Source organism: Leptodactylus fuscus, chromosome 8 (assembly GCF_031893055.1).
Source record: "Leptodactylus fuscus isolate aLepFus1 chromosome 8, aLepFus1.hap2, whole genome shotgun sequence".
Lineage (NCBI taxonomy): Eukaryota > Metazoa > Chordata > Amphibia > Anura > Leptodactylidae > Leptodactylus > Leptodactylus fuscus.
Genome location: NC_134272.1, coordinates 17,003,400 through 17,029,878, shown reverse-complemented (window position 1 = coordinate 17,029,878; position 26,479 = coordinate 17,003,400). Strand labels below are relative to the sequence as shown.

Below are 26,479 nucleotides of genomic sequence, written 5' to 3'. Positions count from 1 at the left end.
GGATGAAAACTCTTAAAGACTTTACTTTGTACCAATAAAAACTTGTTAAAGAAATAAAATCCTGAGAGAATATTTAATTATAGACCAGGGAAATGATACAATAAATCCTAATAATAATAATGGAGAAGTGATTAAAATAGATGTTATGATGTGATGATTCCCCTATGGGGCTGCCCATAGACTAGACAGATGGAACACATTATAAATTCACCTTTCTCTAACTACCCTTTGATACAGTAGGAAGGTGATATGATATCCTGTATCTGTGCATATGCAGAGTATATGTAATAAATCCTAATGATGATGATGATGATGATGATGATGAAGAAGAGACAATGTGTGGGAACAGGTGTTATGTGATATTTTCCCTATGAGACTACCTTAAAATGTCCCATATACTTGATAGATAGATAGATAGATAGATAGATAGATAGATAGATAGATAATTATGGATGGATGATGATTATAAATTCTCTTTTGCCTCTCTGCCTGCCCTGACAAACAGCTGGAGGATGATAGGACATCCTGCACCTGTGTATATGACCCTTCCAGTTTTAGTGATATCCATACTGGGGTGAGCTGTGGCAATATTCAGGAACAAGAAGGAAACAGCAGTGTAAGGTAAAATGATATGAATAAGGTTTTCTAAAATCGGAAATTATTTTTTGATTTATTTGTGATTATGAATCTATAGAAAACATTTTTGTATTATTTTTGGTGCATTTCACAGGAAAAAAATATAGTTTAGTTGAAATTATTTTCTTCCAGCATAAGAATATCTTACTATGAAGAACTTCACTTCGGTACCTAAAGATTTCTACATTTTGCCCTTTTCCTATAATTCTGACAGTCCGGCGCTCATCTTGGCCCTGTTCACGGGGATCTACTTGCTCGGAGTCCTCCTGAATGTGCTGATTGTTACTCTCATCTATCTGGATAAGCAGCTGCACAGCCCCATGTATCTGTTCCTCTGTAACTTGTCTTTTGTGGACATCTGTTATACAACAACCGTCATCCCAAAGCTCTTAGATATGCTTTCATCTGGAGATCACAAAGTGTCCTTCAGACAATGCTTCACCCAGATCTTCTTCTTCTTCTTGGCTGCTGGAACAGAAGATCTTCTTTTATTCACAATGGCCTATGACCGGTACGTTGCCATCTGTAAGCCCCTACACTATCACACCATACTGAGTAATAAAGTCTGCTCCATCTGTATGGCCGCTATATGGTTTTGTGCTTCTTTAAACTCATGTCTGCTTACAGGCTCAGCATTGAAGATGTCCTTCTGTCATTCCACCACAATCCACCATTTCTATTGTGATGCGAAAGCTCTGACCGAGATCTCATGTGCCGGGAAAGGAATATTTTACTTAGTTATGTATTTTGAGTCAATTTTCTTTGGACTTTGCCCATTTATATTCAGTTTGACATCCTACACAAAAATATTAAAGGTTATATTTCTCATAAAATCTGGAGATGGGAGAAAAAAAGCCTTCTCCACCTGCTCGTCCCATCTATTCGTCATCTTGCTCTACTACAGTACAGCTGCGTCAGTGTATTTATTGCCATCTTCTAGATACTCCGACCTTCTGGATCAGGTCTGCACCTTGTTATACGCCACAGTCACCCCAATGTTAAACCCACTGATTTATAGTCTTAGGAATAAAGATGTGAAGACGGCTGTGAGGAGATTGTTGTGGACCAAGTAATAATCATATTGTTGCAACCACTTGGGAGAAACTTAATGTTTTTGTCCCATTATCTTCTTTTCACTGGGCACGTGAGTGGTCAAACCCTACGGGTAGGGGATACCTTGCCAAGATGACACAACCCACAAATTATTGAGGGGAAAATAACAAATAAATAGTAAAAGCTTAGTCCGGCTAGTCTGTTGTGCGCTCCCTACTTTCTAAACTCCTTCCAGCCTTTTTGTATATCAGCGGTCTAGACACCAGACATCTTGTAAGTCTAGAGATGTTAGTAAACCACTTGACACCAGGTATGCAACCATTAACCTATTCACTGCTGTACAGCACTAAGGATATGCCTGTTTAGCACATTAGTGCGGAAACATTAGCAAGGCAGAACTATGGCCTGACCAGGATAATGAAAGGATGGACGAAGATTTGGAATTTGTATCTATTAGGGGCAATCAGCCCTGGATATGTTGTCGTAGGCTAAATTGATGACGTAATCACGAGTACTCGTAAAACAGACAGACACTCAAGTATCGTAATCAGAATGTTCCAAAGTTTATTACATATTACTTAGCTTTTATAGAGAAATAATGGCTGTATGCTAATTTAGGCATAACAAACTACATCATATAGAAATATGAATTATCATTGGTCAAAGTACAAAATGGGCATTTACAAACTATGAATACATGTATAAGCAATACATGAGTTAACACATGGTTGTCCGTGTCACCCATTTTAGTGTGTAATTATGTTAGCACAGTCTGATGAAATGGATGCCATGACCTTCCAGGTTTCATGCTAATGGATGACAGACAAAACAAGAGATTAGAACTGACTTCATATCTTGTGAACTTTATGCGTCTTGTTATGGCCATCACGTATTGCGATGTACAAATATGGTAACTTTCATCCGCCAGCATGTAGCACAGAGGGGCATCGAAAAACTGTTTTTAACTAGATATATTTTAATACGCACATAGACACAAAGATCAGCACATTTAGTCAAAATATAAGCCTCAGGCTTACTGGGGAAGCATCTTATCTGTTACTTCTGGCTATACGCTCAGGGTTAGTGGTTAGCGTATTTTTCTCTATTTTTCTAAGTTACAGTTTAGGAACTGGAATTAACCCCTCACATTTCCCCCATTTTGGACATATGATGAATCTCTCCATCAGGTACATTCACCCAAACTTGAGTGCCAGGCCTGCTGGATTCCCTAAATGGAGTTCATTATCATGTTTGCCTGATATATTTGTCCAGGTTATTCCAGTTCTGCTTCATTTTACAGAATACACATAAAGGTTAAAACAAGTTATAAAGAAAAACAATACAACGAGTATAATAATCGGATAACAATGATACCGTGTTAGTTCTTCAATATCAGAGGCTAAATGCATAACATTATCTTTGGATAAGACTGCTTTTAGTTATTTTGCAAGGTGTGATTAAATTCATTAATATACTTTTTAATAATAGCTGACTGATTCAACAAGTTTTGTAATTTACCCATGTAAACTATAAAATCACTAGTGCTAGATACATCTACATGAATTTCTGTGGTTAAGTATAGTTCAAGCTCACTATCTAGCACAAATGTCTCATTTTTCCAAACAAGATTAGAGACGTTTCTAAGGCCCCCAGCAAATGGTGCTGTAAGGTTCAGGGGCGACAGAGTTGGTTCGTCATCTGTGACTATACAAACAAACTTTCGACCCATCTCTACCATAATATGGCCTGCAGTGGTAGGTAGTCTAGTCAATTTACTAATATTTTCATTAAAGTGTAGGAGACATGGGTCTTGTAAAATATTCCTCTTAGTACAAACGTACCCTTGTTCTGTTTCTGAACAGGTGTCAGGACTATATGTGTTCATGTTAGTTCAGACATTTTCAAACAAAATAATAATTTGAACAAGCAAAAGAAATACAATATTACTTGGGGACCCAAAAAATAGAAAGCTAATCTGCTTAAAAAGCTGTTACCCACGGAAGAACTCAGACCCCTTGAACTTTAATGGGGTCCTCCGGGTTTCTGCCCGAAAAATGGGGACTTTTCTCTTCGCGTTTTTCAAGTGGATTCAGGAATGGAAACCCCAAACATAGTTTGAAAGATGATATGAACCCAGCCTTAGAGGGAGTGTGTAACCACAACCCAGCATATAATGTAATGCATTGCTCCAAAGAGCTGATTTGTATATTGACAAGAATAGCTATATCTCATCAATTGAGGCAACAATTCACAACATATGACCTTAAACTATGTATCTAAAAGTGTCTGTCACATTTTTGTACATACACATAACTTGTCCCAGACTCTTATGATCTCTTCCTATATATGTCTACATTAAGTATACCTTTTAGATCTTTCCTTTCCTGTATTTTCTGTAATAAATCAATTTTTTGTCCTCTTTCCCACTGTCCTTGTGCTTTACCTATGACATCATCAGTGACCTCTCTACTCATAGCTTGTCATGATTGGTTGAGAGGATGATGATGGCAAAAACCCACCTTGGTTCCAGATCATGTGATCCTCCTCATGTGATCCTCCTTATGTGATCCTTCTCGAGTGATCCTCCTCCTCCTCTGCTTCTACCTGATGTTTCACGTGGCCAAGGCTAATTTGACTAAAAAAATTGCTAGTAACCTAAACATTCGAGAAATTTGGGTCGAATCTAGGTCAATATAAACCAGTTTGTCCACCAGTTACCAACCACTGTTATTTTAATATTATATAAATGCTGTGTCCGACCCTTATCTATAAAATAATAATCTCTGGCGTCTGTGGTTTTATTAAAGTTTATTTCAAAGATAATTATTGAATTATCGCAACAAAAGAAAACATTGTAGACAGCAAAGTACATAAAATATAGGTAGCGTTGATAAAGGGATGCCGATGTATGTCAAAGATAGCGATGTACATCCAAAATCAGCAACTAGGTAAGACAAAGGTGAGGTAACAAGGAGATAATAAAACTTCACTATCACTCTATGCTGAGTAAACATGTCTGCTCCATCTTCATGGCTGCCATATGGTTTGGGGCAGCTTTAAACTCATGTCTGGTTACAGTTTCGACCATGAAGATGTCCTTCTGTCATTCCACCACAATCCACCATTTCTACTGTGATGCGAAAGCCTTGACTAAGATCTGATGTGCCGGGAAAGAATTCTTTAATTTAGCGATATATGTGGAATCATTTCTTCTAAGATTTTCCCGTTTTTATGCAGTTTGACATCCTATGTGACAATATTACAGGCATTATCCCGCATACAATCTGGAGATGGGAGGAAAAAAGCCTTCTCCACCTGCTCGTCCCATCTTACTGACATCTTGCTCTACTATAGCACGGCAGCATCAGTGTATCTTCATCTGGAACGCCTCTCCCTGTGTCTTCTTCCGTCTTAGGTTTTAAACTTCTAGGCATGAGCAGTCGGCTCTGCCCAGGCCCAATGGAAGAGCCAACTGTGCACCACAAGACTATGTGAATGGAAAAATAAAAAAGTTATGTGGTTTGGAAGGCGGAAGTCATTCCTTTCACCCCTAGAGATGAGGAGGTGTTTACAACCCACAGAAGTTGCTCTAGTAGTGCAGCTCATCCAGGATGGCACATGAATGCGAACTATGGCAAGAAGAGTAGTTGTATCTGTCAGTAGTGTCCAGAGCATGGACCAGATACCAGAAGACCGGAAAATACACCAAGAGAGGTGGAGGGGGCTGTAGGAGGGCAACAACCAAGCATTAGGACCACTATCTCCTCCCTTGTGCAAGGAGAAACAGGAGGAGCACGGCAAAAAGACCTCCAACAGGCCAATAACATCCATGTGTCAGCTCAACCTGTCAGAAACAGACTCCACGATGGTGATAGTAGTCATATGAGTAGCTCTACAGGGAAAAAGGAACATTAAAATAGGTAACAAAACCAAAACACTCAGTGTCAGGGTACACTCCAGGGTGAGTCAACCACCATATAATAGCAAGGTAAACAGAGTAAGCAAGTCATATATTCACCAGGAGGAAACTGTAGTGATAGCCACTGATGGAGCAGGAGTCTCTTGAGTTTTGGCATCCTGGAACATGAAAATCTTTGTGGTAGGCGAAAGACTGGGTCAGGCTCCTCCACTTCACGCCATAGAACTTGTAGACCCTCTTTCAGAGTTTGTATAAGAAAGTCTTTGGCATTGGGAGTGAAGGTTATGTGGAAAGTAAAGCCCCAGTGGTGGCGTATTTTGGCTTTTTGAAGCGCCATGGTTATGGGGCACATAGTCCTATGCCTTCCAGCATGGTTGTGCTAGTGCAGGCTGCTTGTGCTGGTGCAGACTATGAGCAGGACCTGCAAGTGTCTATGGTGTAAGTTGCTCAGGATGTCCCAGCATGTAGCAGGGAGATGGGACTCTACCCTAGTAAGGAAGAGAGCTACGGGCGTCAGTGGTGCTACATAGGCACCGTGGTGGGAGCAAGGGCTAGATCTTGCTCCCAAGGAACACTGAAGCAGGAAGATGGTGGCTGGCAAAACATGTTGGACACAGCGGGAATCAGCAGCAGTGATATACAAGCTATGGAGCCCCCAAACTTTTCTCACGAGGACCAGGGCAGACCAGAGACAGAGGAGAGAGGATGGTAGCACTGAGGATCAGGTTTGGACGACCCAAAAACCAATATAACACAAGTCAGGTGACAGAGCTCATAGAAACAGCGTCTGGCCAGGATCAGGGTCAGGCCACGCCACCATTTTATTTAAGTTAAAGGGTGGGATGACTTATTAATAAAGTTGTGATAACGTTGGGGCAAGTAAGACAATGTATATATGTACATATATAGGTGACACAACTTTTTATGGAGATTTTGTTCTAAACTTTAAAACATTGAGAATGGAAACTCTGTAAGACTTTACTTTAGACCAATAAAAAGCTGTTAAAGAAATAAAACCCTGAGAGGATAAAAAAATATAAACCAGAGAAATGATACAATAAAACTTAATACTAATAATGAAGAAGTGATTGAAATAGATGTTATAATGTGATCATTCCCCTATGGGACTGCCCTGTGTGAACACTTCCCATAGACTAGATAGAGGGATGACATTATAAATTCTGCTCTCTCTGCCCTCACTGACAAACAGCAGGTAGGTGATGATAGGATGTACTATATATATATATATATATATATATATATATATATATATATATATATATATATATATATGTACATCATTACTGTAAAGCAATACTTCTTGTAGACAGTTTTTGAAGTGGCCAGGGAGGTTGTTCCCGCCATCTTGGAGAACTTAGCTCAGATCTTCTGTGGATGTTGCCTACTCCTTATCCTTCTGTCTCTTCATGTCATCCAAGACGTTATGATGTTGATATCAGGTTGTATCTGCGGGGTCCATATCATCACTTCCAGGATTCCTTAAATGTTTGGGACTATATTTCAGCAGTCAGATCTGGGGATTTGGTCAGGACTATTTGTGCCCTCAATGCTGAGAAATACATGTAGATACAGGGACATGTCTGACTGGTTCCAAATTTATTCTGCAGCAGAAAAACAACCCCAAACATCCAGCCAATGTCATTAAGAACTATCATTAGACTAAGAAGGACAAGGAGTCCTGGAGGTGATTATATGGCCCCCGCTGATATAGCCCTGATCTCAATATCATCCAGTCTGAGCTGTACTTAGTTCTCCAAGATGATAGGAACGACCTCCCTGACGAGTTCTGCCAAAAATTGATGCTGTTTAGAAGACAAACGATGGTAATAGGCAGGTCACACCAAATACGGGTCTGATTTAGATTTCACTTTGCATTTTAATTGCTAAAAATGAACATTAAAATTAACTATATAACTCCTGCACAGTACATTATATACTTATTTATCTATATTCCATGCAAAAACTTATTTATATGTGTGACCAAAATGGGAAGAGACATGTAACATATAAAGTAGTAATATTAATAAAATCTGTTTGGAACATGGAATTTTTTTCATGAATCTATTAATCTATGGTAAGCGTTTCAGAATCATCCCACTGAGATAATATTCTGTTCTTCCAGGATACGAATATTGTACTATGAAGAACTTCACGTCTTTTCCTACAGAATTCTACATTTTGCCCTTTTCCTATACTTCTGACAGTCCGGCGTTCATCTTCGCCCTGTTCACGGGGATCTACTTGCTCGGAGTCCTCCTGAATGTGCTGATTGTTACTCTCATCTATCTGGATAAGCAGCTGCACAGCCCCATGTATCTGTTCCTCTGTAACTTGTCCTTCGTGGACATGTTTTATACGACAACCGTCATCCCAAAACTCCTATATATGCTTTCATCTAGAAACCACAGAGTGTCCTTCAGACAATGTTTCACCCAGATCTTCTTCTTCTTCGTGGCTGCTGGGACAGAAGATCTTCTTTTATTCATAATGGCCTACGACCGGTACGTCGCCATCTGTAAGCCGCTGTACTATCACACCATACTGAGTAATAAAGTCTGCTCCATCTGTATGGGCGCCATGTGGATTTCTGCGGTATTCAACTCGTGTTTTGTTACACTCCCAACTTTGAAGATGTCCTTCTGTCATTCCACCACAATCCACCATTTCTATTGTGATGCGAAGACTCTGACCAAGATCTCATGTGCCGGAAATGAATTATTTTACTCAGTGATTTATTTCGAGTCTATAATTCTTGGATTTTGTCCATTTTTATGTAGTTTGACATCCTATGTAAAAATATTACAAGTTATATTTCGCATCAAATCTGGAGATGGAAGAAAAAAAGCCTTCTCCACCTGCTCGTCCCATCTTACCGTCATCATGTTGTATTACAGCACCGCCATCTCAGTGTATTTATCTCCGTCTCATAGATACTCTGATATTCTGGATCAGGTCTGCACCTTGTTATTTGCCACAGTCACCCCAATTGTAAACCCACTGATTTATAGTCTTAGGAATAAAGATGTGAAGACGGCTGTGAGGAGATTGTTGTGGATAAAGCATCAGAACTAGAGGAAACCTCCATCTTTTATGTGTCCTATCGTCTTCTCCTCGACATCTTCATTCCACCCATAAAAGTAAAAATATTATCTCGTTTTATATTGTAGTGAAATATTAATAATCCACAGATAACAAGTAAGATGCAAATTTGTTTTATTATGAAAAATGCCAAATATATTCTTTATAATTGTTGAAATAAATATATATTTATATATAGTAAAAAATACTTCTCCTTCTCCACCATTCTCTAGTGGATTTACTTGTATGTTTTGGGTCATGGTCTTATTACGTCGTTCAGTGTGAGGTCATGGATGGCTGTTTCATATACACATGGAAAATGTTTTCCTACAAAATAGAATTAATTGTTCTGAATTATTGCAAAGCATCAAGTACATGAGCCACCAAAGCAGCCTCAAACCATAATGCCCCCTCACCACCAACAAGCTTCATGGTTGTGATTAGGTTTTTAATTTTGGTGTGCGGAGCACATTTTCTTCCTGTCAGGTTTCTTTATCCGGCTGCTGCACCTTTATTGTTACCTTGAAAACTTGGGAAACTTTTGCAGTTCCAGAGGCTTCCTGGCTTGGTCCAGTTATAGGAGGCCTATATACGACCATGGCCTTATGACTCAAGTGCGGACTAGCTCTGTTTGCTATCTGTTAGTTTGTTACTCCCAGTTTGTGTCTGGATTTGCATTGCTACTCCTCTACTGACCTTTGGCTGCGTTCTTGGATGCCTCTCTGTCTTGTGATTTTGTTCTGGCATTCCTGATTGGATTTGACCATTGGCTTGTTTTCCAGACTTGACTTCATCCCATGATTTGGTTCTTGTTGCCCTTTTCAGAGATTTGATGACCATTCTGTGTTCTCCGTCCCCCTGAGTATGTGTCTGGTTTTGGTGTTTGGTTTCTGCTGCAGTGCACTTATTTGTAGTACACTTTTCTGTTTAGGTGCAATTTTGGTCTTTAGATACAGCTAAAGTCCATCTCCACTTGTGAGGAGCTCTGGTGAAGGTGTCTGGGACCGGTCTTGCCGACCGGCTCCAAAAGGTCCGAGCATCCTCAGTGGGCCGAAAGTTGGACTTAGGTTCCAGACACCTCACTGCACGACGCCGAGGGCGAGGGTTGGATTGGCCCGCAGGTGGCGCTATGTGCTGGAAAGGAAGCCTGCGGGACCCGATCCTAACACAGGGTTTTAGTTGCACCTTGTTCACATGGAATGTCGCACAGTGTCTTTGCAGCTGTTCACATTAAGTACCGCGCTGCAGTGTCTTTGCAGTAGTTCACATTGACTTTCAGGCTGCAGTATCTCAGTGTTGTGACTTTTGATCCTAGCACTTGAGCAGCTTCAACCCAGTGAGATTCCCAGAGCTGTTCTGTAGACATGACAGCCAGACAACCCTTTTAAGATTCCCAAATCTGCCACTGCTACGTTAGTATTGAGTCCTGCCAGTGGTCGGACCTCACAAGTTTTGTTCATTTCATGCCCAGCCATTTTAAACCAAAAATTTGCTTCATTCTGAATCTGAGTTTAAAACATAGTGTATGACAAGGAGACCCCCAACTTCGATTCCCAGTTTCGGGTCCTGAGCTGCATCTGTAAACAAGTTATACACTTCATAACAAAAATAAAGGGAACACTCAAATAACACCTCCTATATCTGAAGCAATGAAATATTCTCATTGAATACTTTGTTCTGTACAAAGTTGAATGTAATAACAACAAAATCACACAAAAATCATCAATGGAGATCAAATTTATTAACCAATGGAGGCCTGGATTTGGAGTCACCCCCAAAATTAAAGTGGAAAAACACACTACAGGCTGATCCATCTTTGATGTAATGTCCTTAAAACATGTCAAAATGAGGCTGAGTAGTGTGTGTGGCCTCCACGTGCCTGTATGACCTCCCTACAATGCCTGAGAATGCTCCTGATGAGGTTGCGGATATAAATGATAACATGTATATAAATGATAAGGTGTGGGTTAGTATTGAAGGGAGGGTGCAAAGGTTTTGCATGGTTTGTAGCTGCATGTATTGCCAATGCTTGGCGAGTCTTCTGATCTCTAGTGGGGCCAGGCCAATGTAGGGGAATAGTGAGGACCTGGACATTACCTAGTAGAAACTAAAGTGCTGTTGGCTAGAAAAATGGGAAAGAAAAGAAGAGCGGAGAGCTGCCAGGAAATCTGGGTAGCATGAGACGGGGTCATTGGACCATCAATTGTGAATAGGTGCATGATAGGTGCAATATGCTTTACACGTGCCAAGGACTGGGCTTGTTGCAAAGGGGGAGATCGTGGGTAGCTTTGTCCTACCAGTGGCATTTAAGAAGCCACTGAAGGGTATTAAGAGGAAGAGAGCACAAAGTCCTCTCTATGGTAACCCAGAAACTGGAGTGAACAGAGTGGTGTCAGTCCCGAATGCATGCAGTGCTCGGAGCCAAGTAGTATCATGTAAGAGTCCGGTACAGCCAAACCCCCTCTCTGTTTAGAACTTATCATAGTTTACTTGGTGATTCTGGTGGAGTTTGAGGCCCAGATGAAATTGGAAAGGACCTTTGGACCATGTAAAAAATAAACACTTTGGGGAACCAACATGGATCGCTTGAAAGAGGTAGAGTAGTCTAAGCAGGATGTTCATTTTTAATAGGTTTATGCACCCAAGCCACAAGAAGCCTTGTGTCCCAGCGAGTAAGGTAAGATTGAAGGGCACATAGCATGTGAAGGAAATTCAATGAACAGGTATCACCAAGGGAGATCACAAGGTGTACGCCTAAATATTAATTGGCCTTTGGGGACCAAGTGAAGAGGAACGCAGAGTGGAGTGAGTGGACAAGGGAGTTGTAGAGAAATGTTTAGATTGGTGCTTTTGGAGAGGTTGATTTTATAGATGCTAAAATAGGCAATTTCACAAAAGAGGGAGGGGAGAGTCACCAATGGTTGAGTTATGAAGAGCAGGACTTCATCAGCAAACGGCAATATTTTTAGATGTATATTCCCAACACTCATTCCTTTTATGTCTTTATAATTATGTCAGAAGGCAACCAACAGGTCCTCCATTACTAGGGCGTAGAAGATTGGGGAGAGGGAACAACCTTGGTGGGTACCATTAGAGATACTCAGGGGTGGTGAGAGAGACCTGATCACATGGAATGTCATTGTCAAGGTAGCAGGTGTGGAACTTTGAAGGGTTTGTTTATGTTGGACCTCCAGGATTTTGAGAGACTAGAGGAGGGACTTTAGATTCAGACTGGCCTCCTCCCAGGAAATATTTCATGGCCTTCCATTGATTAGGTGAGGAGATAGTGTCTTGTGAGTGATCTTGGTTTTGTGCAGCATTAAACTCATGTCTGTTTACATTCCCAACCATGAAGATGTCCTTCTGTCATTCCACCACAATCCACCATTTCCATTGTGATGCGAAAGCTCTGATAAAGATCTCATGTGCCGGGAAAGAATTATTTTATTCAGTGATTTATTTTGAGTCAATTGTTTTTGGACTTTGCCCATTTTTGTGCAGTTTTGCGTCCTATACAAAAATGTTACAGGTTATACTTCACATAAAATCTGGAGATGGAAGAACAAAAGCCTTCTCCACCTGCTCGTCCCATCTTACTGTCATCATCCTCTACTACGGCACGGCTGCCTTAGAGTATTTTTTGCCGTCGTCTAGATACTCCGACATTCTGGATCAGGTCTGCAGCTTGTTATATACTGTAGTCACCCCAATGTTAAACCCACTGATTTATAGTCTTAGGAATAAAGATGTGAAGATGGCTGTGATAAGATTATTGGGGCTAAAGAATAATAACTGAAGGGAATCTACACTTGTTCACCTTATGTCATTTTAGCTCGAGCATTCTGTGCTGAACAATATCCCAATATATGTATAAAGCAGTCGGAGCTGTATTACAGGTGTCAGGTGCGGTCTTATATGTCCTGCTGTTTGTTGCTTATGCAGACAAAAACAACCAAATAAACTGATCAGACCTTTTTTAGCACATTACATAACAATCCACAATGCAGGGAAAAGAAGTAAGTGAACCCTTGAATTTAACAGCTTTAGTAACTAACAATTGCACCAAAAGTATCCTGTAGCTTCAAGTAAGATTTGCTGAATGTTGATGAACAATTTTGAAAACAATGAGGGACAGAATCAGCGTGAAAACGTCTCCTCTTTTAGAGGTGGATTCTGCCCCAGAGATTTGCAGAAGGAGTTTTGGATCATTCATCCCTGCAGATATGTTTCAGTTCATTGGTATTTCTGGGATGTCTTGTGTGCATAGCGGCTGTGCATTTTAGATGCTGTGGTCGCGTTTGGCACTGATCACAGCCGATAGCAGCGGGTCCTGGCTGTATTATACAGCCGATACCCGCTGTGTATAGAATGATCTCAGCTCCTGAGCTCTCTCCATACACTCCTTTGTGTATAATAACGTAAATTAATGTGATTATGCATGAAAGGGTTAATAAGAAAAGCACCTGTGAAACTTTCTTCTCCACTCTCTTTTCTCCTTAATTGAAACACCTATTGCCAATTAGATATTGGAGAAGTGTTTTACACAGAGGTTCACTTGCCTCTCCTGTGCTACAGACAGCCACCAAACCTCAGGAATATGGTGGTTAGAGCTCACTGTCACCTCCAACTAACACAGGAAAAGGTGCAAAACCTGCCCGCACATACTGACCACTGACAGGATAGAGATACCAAACTCTAACAAGGAATACAAAATCCCAGGTACGTTCACCTGTAGCACACCCAATGTAGTGTATTTGATAATGTGCACCAAATGTTCCACTAAAAATCTGTATGTTGGAGAGACCGTCAGCAGCTTAGAATGCGGATGAGCTCACATCGCCATACAATTAGAGAACGAAGACTGGACCTTCCCGTATCAAAACATTTCTGCAATGAGGATCATAATATCACCGATCACATGAAACTTTTGGTTTTAAGAGGGAATTTCAAATCAAAGAAAGAACGACGCATTCATGAGTGTAAATTTATGACCCTGCTTCAAACACTGGAGAAGGGGCTAAATCTGTCACAAGGTTTTATGTCATTTTACAGAAATCACTGACCTGAGACCCTGAGAACTGATAAGAACCTAGAATGTTTACATTGATTGTTCCAATTACTAACAACCCCCCCCCCCCCCCCTCTTCTCCTGGAATTCTATCCCTATGTGCCCTTTTGTATATAAATATGCATCCTTCAGAAATGGTTTTAAATTTACTTGAGAAAGGAGCCGAGAGGTCCGAAACGTTGTAATCTGTCATCATTATTAGTTAGCTAGCCATTACAAAGGTATCAACTACTGAAGGCTATCAAGTTTATATATATATATATATATATATATATATATATATATATATATATATATTTCCTACCCACTGGCTAACACGGTACAAAGACAAACATTTTACTTTTACTTTTTCTAGCAAATGTAATTCTTCCATCTATGGACAAGAATCTAACTTCATATACATTCTGAATACTGATTATTAAACTGTACTGATGTTAAAAACTAAATGACATATCCTTTACAGGCTCCAATATACCTTTTATATACCCTGTACCCCTAGTGCCTACTTATAACTGGACATTACAAACAGGACTCTATGTAGATCAGTGTCCTTTTCAACCAGCGGAAACCTTGGCAAGTTTTTTGTCAGCCCTCCTAGTGAATCAGTAATCCAAAGACAGTAGGACAGTAAGAAGTATGTGAGGTGTATGTGGTATTATGTGGAGCTGCTCCAGCCAGTTGCTTTAACATTTAACAGCGTTCTGCTGGACCTCTTAAGATGTGGGGCGTCCTTACATAGAATAACCTACAACTGACACTACAGTTGTCTTTTTAAGAGACTCTTAACCTTGCAGTTTTCTCCCAGGTAATCTACTGCATTTGTGGGATGCAAGGAGTCTCCATGGAGTCCAGGGAATCTATCACGACATACTTCATATGGGATTTTGTATTTAAGAAACCAAGGGATTCCAGGCTGGTTCTGACCCCATCACATGATTGGAACAAGCATGCAGCCCCAGAGTCACTTTGCCTCCTTCCTCTAGTCCCATGTTCTTAGCTAGTTACCTGTATCATGGTGGCTGGCAGAGTGACTCTTGGTCTGGTCTGGACTCATCACATATAAAATCCCAGAGGAAGTAAATGGTAATTGACTCCCTTTAAGGCAGTTTCTCTGTATGAAGATGCCTGAGCAAAAAAGGTTCCTAGTATTCTAGTGAGCTGCAAAGAGGTTTCTGTGTACCCTGCCTATCTACCTGGTTTCTAACCTCAGACTGTTTCTCACACCTGATTCTGTGTGCCTGCCCTGTCTTCTACCCCGATTACAATGACAAATGACTTTTGACAATGACATTTGACCACATTTCTACCAACCCCCTAAGCTGCATGCATTGCTATTTCTTAACCATTCTGGCTCAGCTGTCACTAACACTGGGACTACTCCTAAAGGTAGTGATCTGGTGGTCTCCTGCAGCAAATTCCAAGCCCCCGTATTTAGGGTGAATACTGGGACATCACTTAGGCAATGCCCCGGTATCAGACCAAAATCTTAGTGACAACGTATCATCACACCCACTGTGTTACACTGAGGATTCTCTTTTACAAATATCTCCTGCTCCCACATCAGAGGAATCTACCACAACAGCAAACTGTAAATTTATCATCAGGTGTATAATAGAGGGGGTGCAGAGGATACAGTCGCACCTGGAGCCACTAGTATCCTGAGAGGTGCATAAATGTAACTATAGGGTTTGCACTGGTTGTAGCCAGGTGCCCACAAATAACCCTCGAAATACAAAACACGCTTAAACTTTGATCTCTGTTCTGATTTGCTTTGACCACAGTCTGGGCATTGCAAATGCATCACCCCTGCCCAACCTAGGCCCAGATACAGAAGGAAAGGAAATACAAATACTGCTAAAACATACAAATGGAAGTTACTGATGGGCATCAGACGTGGCATGGGTAGAAAAAGCTAAGCTTTTGAACATGGGTCTGTGAGCCTTTACACTTGAAAATAAGGATGTCTCAAGGAGCCTTCAGAGCACAAAATGCCTTAAGGGGTTCAGGAAATTAATTAGCTGGATTGGCTCCTTTCCTAAATAATGGGAGTGACACAGTGGTGGGACTAATGCCATAGCATTATTACGGGGCCTGCAACTGCCTGATGCCATAGTTTTGCAGGCCATTACCTCCTGAATCACTCCAGCAGATAATCTTGCTGATTCCTGCTCCCCTTCTACCCTCCAGGGATCCCATGTGTCCCACATCACATCCCTGAACACAGTCAGGACATCGCTGACTCTATTTAGGAACCTGACGACAACATAACCCAGGGGTCTTGAGCCCCTAAGACACAGTTCAGAAAAATAACGCCACGGTCTCCAACACCCTACAACATAGGGAAGATAAATTCCTGGAAAGGTATTAGTCTAGGCGCTATGGACCGGATTCCCAGTAGACAGCGGTGTGCAAATAAACATTTGCGACCAGTAATGGTTAAAATACACCTTAGTGGGTTTGCATAGTAGTCTCTGAAGAGACCCCAGAGTATAATAATTTAATTTCCGGTTCATAATGAACTTGTTTGACCTGAAATGAATCACAGACCCAAGCCACCTGAACATGAAACAAAGCAAATCTTGGGAGGGTCACCCATCTCTAGTCATCACACATTACAACCCTACTAGCAGAATAGTGAGTGCAGCTCTTCAGTATAATATAAGCTGTAACTCAGGAAGAAAAATGTAATACTTTGCCCTACAAATTATTAAAAATAATTGTTGAAGAAATAAGATCCTAAGAGAGTAACAAATGATCAACCATGGGGGAGATGTAGAAGAAAGAATAAATTCTAAGAATAACAATAAAGAGAAGCGATGTAAATAGAAGACATAATGTGAGAATTCTCCTATGGGAATAGACAGATCACATTATATATTCGGCTCTCGCTACCTGCCTTGACAATCAGCAGATGGGAGATAACTTCTTCTCCTCTGTCTATATGTCTACATCATCTCCACCTCCAACACTTGTGGTGGACTCTTCAATCCCTCTAATGCAGGACCCTGTGAGTATAATCCAATTTTCGTGGTGTTTTATTTGATTTTCTGGCCATTATATTTTATTATGGGTCTAAACACTGTATTATTTTTCAGTGATGTCCATAATGGGGCGCGCAGAGGCAAAACAGATACGGATCAATGCAGTTCACGTTGAGCACAAAATTCAGATTGGAAGTAGTTGCAACGTTTCAGTGTAGTTCCAGTTATGAGTGATATTGCGTTTCTGGTCGCAACATGTAGTTAACCCATCAAGGGAATGGCTTTTTGGGGACTCAACTGTACAGCAATTTGTCACAACTTTACACCTCTGTATTCTGAAAGTAGTAACTTTGTTTTTACCTCCTCTAATTCCAACTCTTTCCATCCTTCGATATACACCGCCCCACAGCACAACTGGAATTTCTTCTTTAGCCGCACCGTTCCTGAGCAATCGGTGCTATTAGTTTCAGTACACAATATAGTAAATAGGTTTCTACTTTTAGGTGGGTGGTTTCACTAACTGCTGAAAATGACAGCACTGATTTCTCAGGAATGGGGGAAGCTAGAGAAAAAAAATTACAACGGCATAAGAATAAGTGGGCCGATGAAGGATGAAAAAAGTTGGAGTTGGTGGAGGTAGAGAAAGGTTCTCTTGAAGTTATCGTAGCCATATCAGAGCTTGTTTTTTGCAAGACAACTTGTACATTTCAATGTCACCATTTTTTTCTTTTGCTTCAATCAAAAACCCAGCTATATCCTTCTGTAAACAGAACTGTTTGAGGGTTTGTTTTTTTGTGGGGTGAGCTGCAGATTACAACTTTTGGCTAATTTTTATTTCATTTTTTCAAAGGCAAGAGGAACAAAAAAAAAGACTGCAATTTTGTGTATTTAAAGGAAGTCTGTTGGTAAATCGCAGTTTTATTGATATGCAAATGAGGGTAAACATACTTGGTCTAGGTAGCTACAGCTGAGACCAAAGTCCAGGCAAACTAATATATGCCCCAAAGCACGTTTATTTTCAATTGCATGGGAATACAATTACAATTTATACGGAAATGGGACCTCAATAACAGAGGCATATTTGGAAACTGTAGCATTACCAAAGTATTACAATTAGGTTTAGAATTTACTGCTGACAGACTCCCTTTTCAATGGTTACTAACTTTTCAGGCAACATAGAGCACACTGCATGTGATTCTGGACCATTGCACTTTAATTAAAAATGTGATGACTTTCTACCTGAAAATCCTCTCTAAAGTTCTTGGTACCAGGTGTCTCACTTCTAGCTAATTTGTAATTCACTCCCTGTTACTAGCCAATGTCTGTCCAGAGATACATTAGATAAGCAAGACTTCTGGAGGGGGACATTCTGTTCTATCTTCATGCAGTAAATGCAGATGGGAGGGGTTGATTCTCCTCACAGCCTGAACATATATGTCTGCAAACTGCTTCCTTTGTGCAAAGGAATGAAAATTCTGCACATCTCACAGCTTTCAATGTAAGAAAGGTCTTCTGTGCACTTGAATCTACTTCTGTCTGTTTGTGGTATTATATATATTATTCACAGACAAAAAAAACTGTTTTACTGACTGGGCTCATAGATTCCCTGTGTCTTAGCTGCTTGCCTGTGAGTATTATTATTATTATTATTATTATTATTTATATAGCACCATTAATTCCATGGTGCTTTACATTTGGGGGTTACATACAATACACAAAATATACAGGTAGATATAATACTAACAGTGATCGGCTGGCACAGTGGGGTAGAGGGCCCTGCCCGCGAGGGCTTACAATCTATGAGGGAAGGGGGTAGAGACAGAAGGAGAGGGGGAGACTGTACAGATGGCGGTGCGGTGATAGTGTTATTGGAGGTTGTAGGCCTTCCTGAATAGGTGAGTCTTCAGGGTCTTCTTGAAGCCTGTGATTGTGGGGATCAGTCTTATGTGTCGTGGTAAGGAGTTCCAGAGTCTGGGGGATGCACAGGAGAAATCTTGGAGACGGTTGTGTGAGGAGTGGATGAGAGCAGAGCGGAGTAGGAGGTCAATGGAGGATCTGAGGTTACGTGTGGGCAGGTAGCGGGAGATTAGCTCAGAGATATATGGAGGGGACAGGTTGTGGATGGCTTTGTATTTGCCCTGCATTAGAGGTTCAGTATTCTTGCATCTCCAGAAACCAGTAGTATTAGTAATGGATCGAGGATGGGGCAGACTGATCCTTATAATACTTCCCCAAAACCAGAGAGGAAAATGCAAAATGTGCTGTAGCCACGATGGGATTATTAGTAGCAGAAAAACTGATAGGACACCATGTATGAAGGCTTATACAATCATAGAAAAGACTGACCAGCAAAACCTTGCACAAATTTCATCTTTCAATGAACACATGCATTGCTTTTATAGTATTATATTTTTATTTATAGTTTTTCTTTCCACTGGTAACTGTTTTTGTGTTTTTTTTCTCCTCTCATTATTTCAATAACCAGAAGTTTTCTTCCTTATTGATGAAGTTATGACAATAAATAAATCTAACAGAACTTATATCTACTAGTATAGTTGGGGAAAAAGTAATCATTTAAAAAAAAAAATTATGTGAATCTATATGAGAATTTTTTTTTGCATTATAATTTATTGTTACAGAGGCAAATCAAGCTGAAGTGATTTTATGTTTTCTTCCAGGATAAGGACATTGTACCATGGAGAACTCCACGTCTGTTCCTAAAGAATTCCACATTTGGCCGTTTTCTTTTAGTACTCAAAGTCCAGCCTTCATCTTGGCCCTGTTCACGGTGATCTACCTGCTCGGAGTCCTCCTGAACGTGCTGATTGTTACTCTCATCTATCTGGATAAGCAGCTGCACAGCCCCATGTATCTGTTCCTCTGTAACTTGTCTTTCGTGGACATCTGTTATACAACAACCGTCATCCCAAAACTCTTACATATGCTTTCATCTGGAAACCACAAAGTGTCCTTCAGACAATGCTTCACCCAGATCTTCTTCTTCTTCTTGGCTGCTGGGACAGAAGATCTTCTTTTATTCATAATGGCCTATGACCGGTACGTCGCCATCTGTAAGCCCCTACACTATCGCTCTATACTGAGTAATAAAGTCTGCTCCATCTGTATGGCCACCATATGGTTTTGTGCAGCATTAAACTCATTTGCAATTACAGTCCCAACCATGAAGATGTCCTTTTGTCATTCCACCACAATCCACCATTTCTATTGTGATGCGAAAGCTCTGACCAAGATCTCATGTGCCGGGAAAGAATTATTTTATTTAGTGATTTATTTTGAGTTATTTTTTTTCGGGCTTTGCCCATTGTTATGCAGTTTTACGTCCTATGCAAAAATATTACAGGTTATATACCAAATAAAATCCAGGGATGGGAGGAAAAAAGCCTTCTCCACCTGCTCGTCCCATCTAACCGTCATCCTGCTCTACTATAGCACGGCCGCATTAGTTTATTTATTGCCATCTTCTAAATACTCTGATATTCTAGATCAGTTCTTCACCTTGTTATACGCCACAGTCACCCCAATGGTAAACCCACTGATTTATAGTCTTAGGAATAAAGAAGTGAAGACGGCTGTGATGAAATTATTGCAGTTTAATCCCATCATGTTTTTACGTTCAACATTTTTGTCCTGATCAATTTTTTTGTATATCTTGGTAGTTGTAACTTCATTTTTGTGATACAGAGCATGTATAACCATAATTACATGTTATTAACATAGTACATAGTAAACAAAATACTGTGTGTGCATCGTGATATGATGGTGAAGGGAAAGGGGTTGGTAAAATTCTACAATTTGTCTTCCATATTGTTTAAAAGGAAGGTAAAAAAAAACTATATGACACAATCTGACCTGATCTAACCCGGCAATGACATCTATAATCAGGTTACAACTGGCATTGGCTGGTTTAGATCAGTTACTCGGTCACCGAAAGTAGGCCAAAGACTTATGTTCAATGACATTAACTCCGCCGTTATAAGCATTTAATTAAAAATCCAAAAAAAATGTATTTGACAGAATCCAAATTTTGGAGGAAATTCAGAATTTTTGCCAAATCAATTCATTCATCTCCACATTTTATGTTTGTCAGCCTGAGCCCAGAAGTTGGGGATCAATCCTTTCTTAAAACCTATCTAAGAGGCTCATGTCCCTATAGGTCATGTGAACCCCTAGTGTGGCTTAAAGAAACACTCCCGAAAACATTGTTGTCCTATTGTTGCTCACTTTAGTTTCTGTTAGTGTTCAGCTTGGATGTCAGCTCAGTAGACCTGGGTAAGTGGACCTTTACTAAAAGTAGTTGAGAACCCCTGCACTATAGTAACACTAATAAATCCAGATCCCGGACCAGACTAAAAGTAGTTTAACACCCAAGAGAGCAGTCCCCTAAATTAATGTAGACCATGGACTAAACTGCTAAACCAGCTCAGACCCACTATCAGATTCCTAAATAATTTCAAAACCCAAACTATGTAAATTGAGAACCTAGTTCTGACCCCAGGCATGGACCAGAGTGCAGACGTCTTCTGTGGGAATAAGGTGTTTAAATTTCACGATGTTCCTCATTTGGAAATACAAAGATTTGATAGCGAAGGAGAGCTGGTTCCTGAGAGACAGTTCCACATCAATAACTATATATAAGTCTGAGCTTTAAAGGGATTCTACCACTAAACCAACATTTTTTCTAATTACCACGTCGGAATAGCCTTAAGAAAGGCTATTCGTCTCTTACCTTTAGACGTGGTCTCCGCGGCACCGTTCCTCAGAAATACCGGTTTTAACCAGTATGCAAATGAGTTCTCCACAGCAATGATGGTGGGCCCCAGCGCTCAAACGGTAATGGGGGCGTCCCCACTGCTGCCCAAGAGCTCTTTCCAGCGACACCTCTATCTTCAGCTGCAACCTCGCCTCTTCTGTCTTCCATCTCGGTCCAACTTCCAACGACTACGCAATACGCTCCTGTATTGAGCTACAAGAGCAAGAGCGGCCTCCCAAAAATGGGCGCCGGTCGGCCGCAGTGCGCTCCTGTATTGAACTACAAGAGCAAGAGTGGCCTCCCAAAAATGGGCGCCGGCTGACGGCCATTTTTGGGAGGCCGCTCTTGCTCTTGTAGTTCAATACAGGAGCGTACTGCGCAGGTGTTGGAAGTTGGACCAACAGAAGAAGACAGAAGAGGCAGGTTTGCAGCTGAAGATGGAGGCGTCACTGGAGATAGCTCGCGGGCAGCAGTGGGGACGCCCCCATCGCCGTTTGAGCGCTGGGGCCCACCCTCATTGCTGAGAACTCATTTGCATACCGGTTAAAACTGGTATTTCTAAGGAACAGCGTCACAGAGACCACGGCTAAAGGTAAGAGACGTATAGCCTTTCTTAAGGCTATTCAGACGTGGTAATTAGAAAAATGTTGCTTTAGTGGTAGAATCCCTTTAAAGAGTTGTGATCCTACAGATAGAGGTGGTGGATGTACAAGTTTACAATTTACCATTAGGCACTGACTTCTAAACCATGAGAATATCAGTTTTACATATAGTTGTGTATTATCTACATAGCAATGATAGGCCAAGCCATGGCTCTGGGTTCATTTGCCTATTGAGAGTAAACTTCCAACAGCACAGGGTATAGCACCGAGCCCTGTGGAACTTCATATTTTGAGACAATTGGTGATGATGAGCCAAGAAATATTCTTTGTGGTCTGTCAGCCAGAAATGAGCTAAACCACTGAAGAACATTTCAACCTCCTTGAATCTATGTATTAGGATGTCATGGTCAACTGTGTCAAATGCAGATAGGTCTAAAAGAATTAGGATGGTGCATTTGCCTCTGTCTCTGGCCATGGGCAGAAGATTAAGTACTCGAGTGAGAGCTGATTCAGTTCTCTATTTTTCCCTGAAGCCTGACTGAAAGGGGTCATAGATGTTATCATCAGATTGTCCTCTATCTAGATGGATAGCATCAGTCTTTTCTGTAACTTTCCCTAAGAAAGGTAGTTTAGAGACAGGTCTGTAGATACTCAAGGCATCTGAGGTCCATGGAGGGCTTCTGTAGAAGGGACTTGATGATGCCTTCAGTAGAACAGAGAAGATCCCACTCTGCATGGAACAGTTAACTATGTCCAAGATACAATAGTACTTGCCCCAGTGGTATGTATGGCACCACGCACTACATCTTGAGGTTCGATGACATTAGGACCCAGAGTGGCAATGCCTGAACTACCAGTCGAATATAATGTTGGAGTTACACCAGTATTGTCTTTTCCATTCTGCTGCTTCAATAAAGAATGGACACCATGAATTGATACTATGTAATCCATCAGGTTACCGTCAAGTCCTCCAACATTATACCAAACAAAATAGAACATCATGGTGTATTATTTTATCTGCTCTTTTTAATGGAGTCTGCATTAGAGTCTCCAACCCATGTGAACTCCCTATCACAAGAAGTAAGTCAGGATTTACATCACTTCTTAGGGAGAACATGTAAACCCTTTCAAATAAGATGACAAAACGCTGTTAAAGAAATAATAAGATCCTCAGAGAATAACAAATTGTAAACCGGGGAGAGGACGCTGAGAATACGATGAATCCCATAACGCGGAGCGATGTAAATAGATGTTATAATCTTAGCAATTCCCAATAGGATTGTCCTGTCTTAACACTTCCCATAGAATTGACGGATCACATTATAAATTCTGCTCTCTCCTTCTGCCTTTGCTGACAATCTGCAGGTGGGTGATCAGTTATCCTCCTGTGTGTATACAGTATATAGTGTCTCTAGCACATGTGGACTCTTCCAGGTCTTTAATGCAGGATCCTGTGAGTAAAATCCTATGTGTATCAAATATGATTCCACTTCAAGGACATCTGCATTATATCTACATATTGGTGAGAACACTGGACTGTATTACTAGTCGGTGATGTCAATAATGGGGCAGGGCAGTGAAAATGGGAATGGATTTTTTAGCTCATACTTATGACATGGTTGAACGTATGGGGCCATTCGGCGCAAAAACTCCTATTGGAAGATGCCACACAGATCTCAGTCTCAGGCCCCATCATGTAATTAAAAGGGACGTCTTAGCTATCTATCAGGATCTACGAATGTCATACTTGGGAGTCCCTGTATGAGTTAAAGACGTAGCACTTTTTTAATCGGGCAGACCCACTTGGTCCTAGCTCATACTACATGGACGGTCCTTTATTCGACTACCACATGTAATAATGCATTTGCCCTGTAGTAGGTGCTGCAGTAGAAATGAGTATCTCATGACAACTTATTCCAGGAAGATTGGCTTACTGTCCTTTTAGGGTCACAGTGAGCCCACCATTTTGGTTGCACCTATGGTTTGTCTACTCCTGATACACTATATATCTATATATATACTGGATTTGCTGAAATACTGAATTGCACAATAGAGATATTCATTATCACAGTTAGTTCTACGCCTGACGTATATTTACTTAAAGTTGAAAACCCATTAAATCTTTTTAGACAATTTTCTTGAATTTTTTAATAAAATTTGTGACGTATGACTCACTGGAACGTATCGTGACTATATCTACAAGGACCAGACGACTTCATGAAGCCTCAGGCAGGTAAAGTTAGGCCTTAGGATGTATTAACCATCTGATATGGAACCATGAAATAACATTTTCGGGAACGTTCACTCCTGAGTTATCCAGATGAATTGGTTGACTGGTATCTCCTACAAGAGGGTCCCCTTTAGTAGGCACTAGAAGCAACAATAAAGTATTAGAGTATACTGGAAAACTGATTCTGCATGCTTACGTGTTCCTTCCCGTTGCTGCTTGGAATAAGCATTTTCCAAACGTTCTACCAGAACTTACTTAATGGATTGATGCTATTATGTTTAGCGTTACGTCTGGGTATAGTAAAATACTGTTAAAAGTTGTGTATGGCACTCTGAAGGCTCCTAGGACTCTATCTAGCTCTTTCTAGCCTCCGAAGGCAAACACAGCCTTAGACATGTCAATGTGACAGTAAATATGCACTAGCATTTCACTGACAGACAGACTGACTCACTCTGCCAAATCAGTATCCCTACGCTATGCTGAGGAGGCCCAAAAGGCCGAAACAGCGCCGTCCATAGCTGGGAATCTGTTCCTTTTGGAATAGAAATACTAATTTGGCAATTAAATCCGCATCATGATATTAGACTTTTTAACTGAGTCATGCATGATGTTAAGGATGCTGCCCTCTAGAGGGCGGCGTACAGAGTGCACTGTTCTCCTAATTACATCCTGGAGAATAGATTTGCATATATTTTTAGACAGTCAGACAGAGTGATTCAGTCTCTTATCTCATCTCTCTCTGTTAATTAAATCACAATTGTCTTCTCCAGCCCTCACAATACACTACTCCAGTATCCCCACACTGTATTATCCATGTACTATTTCACTATCTCTGACAGTCCGTCAGAAACCCTATCTCTCTAATCTCTGCTCACACAATGGACACCATCTCCATCAGCCGTGGACTATACGTCATCAGTGACCTCAGTCCTCCATAACTACATGACCGGCTGTCCCATCATTAGGATTGCTAAGACGCATTACAGCAAAGCCTGTCCCGTCCCAGAGGTCATGTGATTCTTCTCTGTTTCTCAATACTTTCATAGGGTCTGGTTTGTGTGAATCAAAATCACAAAATGTTTGGATACATTCAAACCAAAAAAAATTCTAGAAAGTTTGAAATGAACCAGTTGACTCATCTCAACTTGAAAGTCACCCCAAGATTAACTCTGTTCTTTCTTGTAGTGAGACTCAGAGATGTAATGGCAAACGTCACCTCGCCTCAATATTTCCACATTGTGCCCTTTTCGAGTACAGCAGAGGATAAGCTGCTCATTTCCACCGTGTTTACCTTGTTCTATCTATTCGGAGGACTTGTGAATGCTGTTACTATTGCAGTGATATACAGAGACAGGCACTTGCACACGCCTATGTATTTACTCCTGTGTAACCTATCCATAGTAGACATCTGCTACACGTCAGTCATTATTCCCAAACTGCTGGACATGGTATTATCTGGAAACAACGCAATGTCCTTACCTGAATGCTTCACTCAGATGTACTTCTTCTTCTGGACTGGAAGTACGGAGGATCTGCTCTTATTGGCCATGGCCTATGACCGCTATGTTGCCATCTGTAACCCCTTACACTATCAGCTTATCTTGAATCGCAATGCTTGCATCTTCATGATCACCACCATCTGGGTATGTGGAGGTCTAAATGGATTATTTCTTTTATCTTCGTTCATGGGCTTGTCCTTTTGCCATTCAGATACCCTTCAGCATTTTTTCTGTGACTCTAAGGCACTCACGAAGATCTCCTGCCGAGGGACCAACTTATTTTCTATCACCATGTGCATAGAATTTGTTTTGCTTGGCGTTTGCCCCTTTGCATGCACTGTGGCCTCATATGTGAAAATTATCAATGTCATCCTGTGTATTAAATCTATGAACGGGAGGAAAAAAGCCTTCTCCACCTGCTCATCCCACCTCACTGTCCTCTTAATCTACTACGTCACAGTGGCTGTGGTGATAGTGATGCCATCGTCGCAGTACGCGTCCCTCCTAGAACAGGTCTTTACGTTGCTGTATGCCATAGTTGCCCCCATGATAAATCCACTAATATACAGTCTTAGGAACAAAGAAGTTAGGAGGGCTCTCTGGAGGCTTCTTGGGTTATAG

The 26,479-nt window shown here is 40.9% G+C and overlaps 4 protein-coding genes across 4 annotated transcripts; all 4 read left to right on the top strand.

Annotated features, from left to right (window-relative positions):
- The first annotated feature begins 785 nt into the window (after positions 1 to 785).
- Positions 786 to 1,709, top strand: LOC142217118 (olfactory receptor-like protein OLF4). The gene has a single exon (XM_075285309.1). The coding sequence runs from the start codon at positions 786 to 788 to the stop codon at positions 1,707 to 1,709; it is 924 nt and encodes a 307-aa protein (XP_075141410.1).
- Positions 1,710 to 7,768: 6,059 nt separating this feature from the next.
- LOC142217042 (olfactory receptor-like protein OLF4) lies at positions 7,769 to 8,701 on the top strand. Its single transcript, XM_075285206.1, has one exon. It carries the CDS (start codon positions 7,769 to 7,771, stop codon positions 8,699 to 8,701), a length of 933 nt encoding a protein of 310 aa, XP_075141307.1.
- Positions 8,702 to 19,451: 10,750 nt separating this feature from the next.
- On the top strand, positions 19,452 to 20,408 carry LOC142217117 (olfactory receptor-like protein OLF4). The gene has a single exon (XM_075285308.1). It carries the CDS (start codon positions 19,452 to 19,454, stop codon positions 20,406 to 20,408), a length of 957 nt encoding a protein of 318 aa, XP_075141409.1.
- A 5,153-nt stretch (positions 20,409 to 25,561) lies between these two features.
- Positions 25,562 to 26,479, top strand: LOC142217116 (olfactory receptor 1L4-like). The gene has a single exon (XM_075285307.1). It carries the CDS (start codon positions 25,562 to 25,564, stop codon positions 26,477 to 26,479), a length of 918 nt encoding a protein of 305 aa, XP_075141408.1.